A 3128-nucleotide genomic window follows, 5' to 3' on the forward strand; every position below is an offset into this window, starting at 1 on the left:
TAAAAATTTGTTCTTACTCGCGGGGTTTTACTGTATTCTTCATCGCCGGCAAAATTCTAGCCTGCGTGGCAAGCGTTTTTAGCGGGCGAGAAGTGAATTCATTTTTCTGGCCGCGCAAGAATTGGGTGAACGCAAAAAAAAATTGGAATTGGAGGGGGCCTTCATGCCCCCCCACCCCCCACGGAAACGCTTGCTACGCGGGCTAACAAAATTATTGAAAGTGATACAAAGCTTTCAAAATCCGTCTGGATTCCTCAGTCTTCGGCGGTGATGGTTACTGGGATTTGCGAAGTCGCTTTTTACAGAACGCCCAAACAAAGTTAGGTTCTTGAAATCATAAATGGTTTGAACCCACAGTCATATCATAAGTGAATAAAGAAGGATCGTCAGGGTGAGTGAAAAGAACTAGTTAGGATGGCATAGACCCATATCACTCAATGTCCAAACAAAAGATTTTGCCCGTCGAACCTCTCATTCAGTGTGAGGCTGGACGGGCAAAGCCTTTATTCCCCACGGACTCCAAAATGGCCGCCGCGTGATAAAGGTGAATTGACTTGACGTTTCGACAACGTCAGCTGAAGTCAAAGTCCTACACGGTTCTTCCCAGGACTACAACCACCGGGACGATGGTGGCTTCAATATTATCATAAAGTTAAATTCTCTTGTGCTCAACTGAAGCATTTACTCATGGTTTAACTCTGATGTGTGATCAAAAAGAATAAATGTTGACTGTGTTTATTCCAGGCATCTTGTCATCATTGGTAATCTTAAGATGCTCTCGTGCAACACATTGTGGGGAAAAGTCATAGATCATTGTCGCGGTGAGCTTTCAGTATTCTTTTGTTATACAACTTAGCTACTGTAGCTATGAAGCCTTCACTTGGACATGTCATTATTGCAACGAAGCCCAGTGGTGTGGGCGCTGGATTTGCATGCGCATGCTCTGGGTTCCAATCCCTCTTTCACCATCCAACGGATTTGTCTTAAGTGATTCTGGGTTCAACTCCGCCATGCTTAATTAATAGCCCACTGGTTGCTTCCTCTCGGGCTGTTTAATCACACAATGCCTCTCAAGCTGTTGGCTCGAAATACAACCTTGTATGAAGTAGGGTTACTTTTTTACTGTTAAACTGTTATCAGAGTGAGATTGGTGAGGTCAGTGTGCATTTCGTTTGTCGGGCAGTTTGACCAGTAACGATGATAGCTAGACCCAGGGTCAAAACATGACACAAGCCGAGCTCAGCTACGGGTCAGAACACTAAATTAACTCAGTTCAAGTTAATTCACGCAAAACGAGATCGTTCATAAAAAAATCCACACTGAACGCAGGATGAACTGATGCTCTTGATGTAGACAAATGCTAATACGTTTCTCTGGAAGAAAGAGCCCCAATCATGTTTCAGTACTTGCAGTGCCTAATCGGGAAAGTGGTTTATCAGCACAGTTCCCCAAATCGTTTATCATGTTTTTGCATTCAAACAGAGGCTCCCGGTGGACTTTGTCACTCGCAGGACTTTGTGAAAAAATGGACACAAGACTCCAAAGCGCCACCAAAAGAAGGTTGGAAGACTTTCACTGTATTATAAAAGTGTCCGCTACTTCTCTCCTTCTCCGTCTTTCTAGAAACACTTTAAAAGCGACCTTTTTTCGAACGTGTCTATATCTATATTGAATATTGCGCAAGGCATTCTACTTTACAAGTAGCAGTGGCAGTTTTTGAAATTATGTGAGCAGGAGAAACTCGGTCGTACACATAAACAGTTAAAGGAGCAAAGATTCCCGTTCAATATAAGTGGTCGACTTTGAATATACAGGGTAAGATTTGCAGGAATAACGAGTCAATTGTACTCATTGCTTCAGGTGCGCAGAAAGCTGGCAATAGTGGCGATGTTGAAGATCGACAAGGGGTTTCATCCTTTTCCTCAGGGATCTCTTTAAGCGCATCATCGCCACGCAAGATGACAGAGCAACAAGTGATAGATTGTCCTGTTGACCACGCCCTGCCTCAAGACTGCGATGGCATGGACACAACAGACTCTTTTCCTTGTGATTCGGAGCTTCCTACTTTCGACCTCGTGTCCTCGTTGGGAATTTTACTGTAATCACTGGCATTTTACTCTTCACCTTTGAATTGATATGTCATTTTCGTGGTCACTTCAGACTATTATTTAAAGAGTGCAATTGTAAAGAATTTCTTCTGAAAATTAGTATCCATATGGAAAGTAAACTAAATTCTCATTACATTTTCACTTGGGATACCATTGACCCAGATTAAAAAACTTTTCAAAAAAGCGAAACAAAACGTTTGATTTTAGATAATCTCTCTTGAGTCCCTGGTAAAAATGGTGGCCTTCTAACCATCATCATTTTCACGGGCGGCGTTTTCCGTGTTTACAACCGCGAAATATAGTTTCTCCTTTCTTTGCCTCAACAAGGTCAGTTGTTTCGTTAAGTCTCCAATAAACCAGTTTTCTTGTGGTGCTAAAGTGGCTGAAGTCGTCTTTGTGTCCCTTCTGTCGTCCTTCAGCTCCGTCATCGTCGTTTGGACGTAGGGATTTGAGGAAAGACGACGCCGACGTCGACAAAAACGTCACTTCAAAATATAACTTTGCGATATCGCCGGTGTTTCGCGATTTTTCCACCTCATTTACTTCGTGCAATGTTAGCGAGGTCGATTGACATGACCCGAGCTCGGTTGCCCAGGACTAACACTAATCCAAAATAATAGCCCATTTCCGAGTTACTGCATGCCTCAGTGCACAACCATTCAAATGGAAATGACGTTCGTATTCATATGCAAATCAAACTCATTCCCATTTGAATAGTTGTTAAAATGAGCACCAAGACTCACTTCGAAACCGAGACAAACAGCAACTCGGAAATGGCCCATTAGTATGAGCGATTTCAGAATGGAAATAGAGAATGAAAGATCTCTGCTGCGTACTCACATTGTCTCAAGACCTCAAATTTGGTGATTTCACGTCGTTGTCATGCAGAGTATCACAGAAAGATATGCTAAAGTGCGTGCTGCATGTGCAGCAAGATTATTTTTCCTCTTTAATTAACCAATGATATCACTGTTTTGTGGCGTTGCTGCAGTCGTCGTTTTTTAAACTCCCTTTTTTCTC

At 42.6% G+C, this 3128-nt stretch overlaps 1 protein-coding gene across 2 annotated transcripts in view; it reads left to right on the forward strand.

Moving 5' to 3' along the window:
- The window catches only part of LOC138003699 (5'-3' DNA helicase ZGRF1-like), a 69606-nt gene extending 67124 nt beyond the window's left edge, over positions 1–2482 (forward strand). Inside the window, exons 42-44 of one of the 2 annotated variants that reach the window (XM_068849904.1) lie at positions 745–821; positions 1483–1560; positions 1861–2482. In XM_068849904.1, coding sequence (XP_068706005.1) covers positions 745–821; positions 1483–1560; positions 1861–2102 — 397 coding nt within the window. In that variant the 3' untranslated portion in view covers positions 2103–2482. The remainder of the gene's footprint in view (positions 1–744; positions 822–1482; positions 1561–1860) is intronic. The other variant, XM_068849905.1, reaches the window with a different exon arrangement.
- Positions 2483–3128: the final 646 nt, after the last annotated feature.

This window comes from Montipora foliosa, chromosome 5, assembly GCF_036669935.1.
Source record: "Montipora foliosa isolate CH-2021 chromosome 5, ASM3666993v2, whole genome shotgun sequence".
NCBI classification, from domain to species: Eukaryota; Metazoa; Cnidaria; class Anthozoa; order Scleractinia; family Acroporidae; genus Montipora; species Montipora foliosa.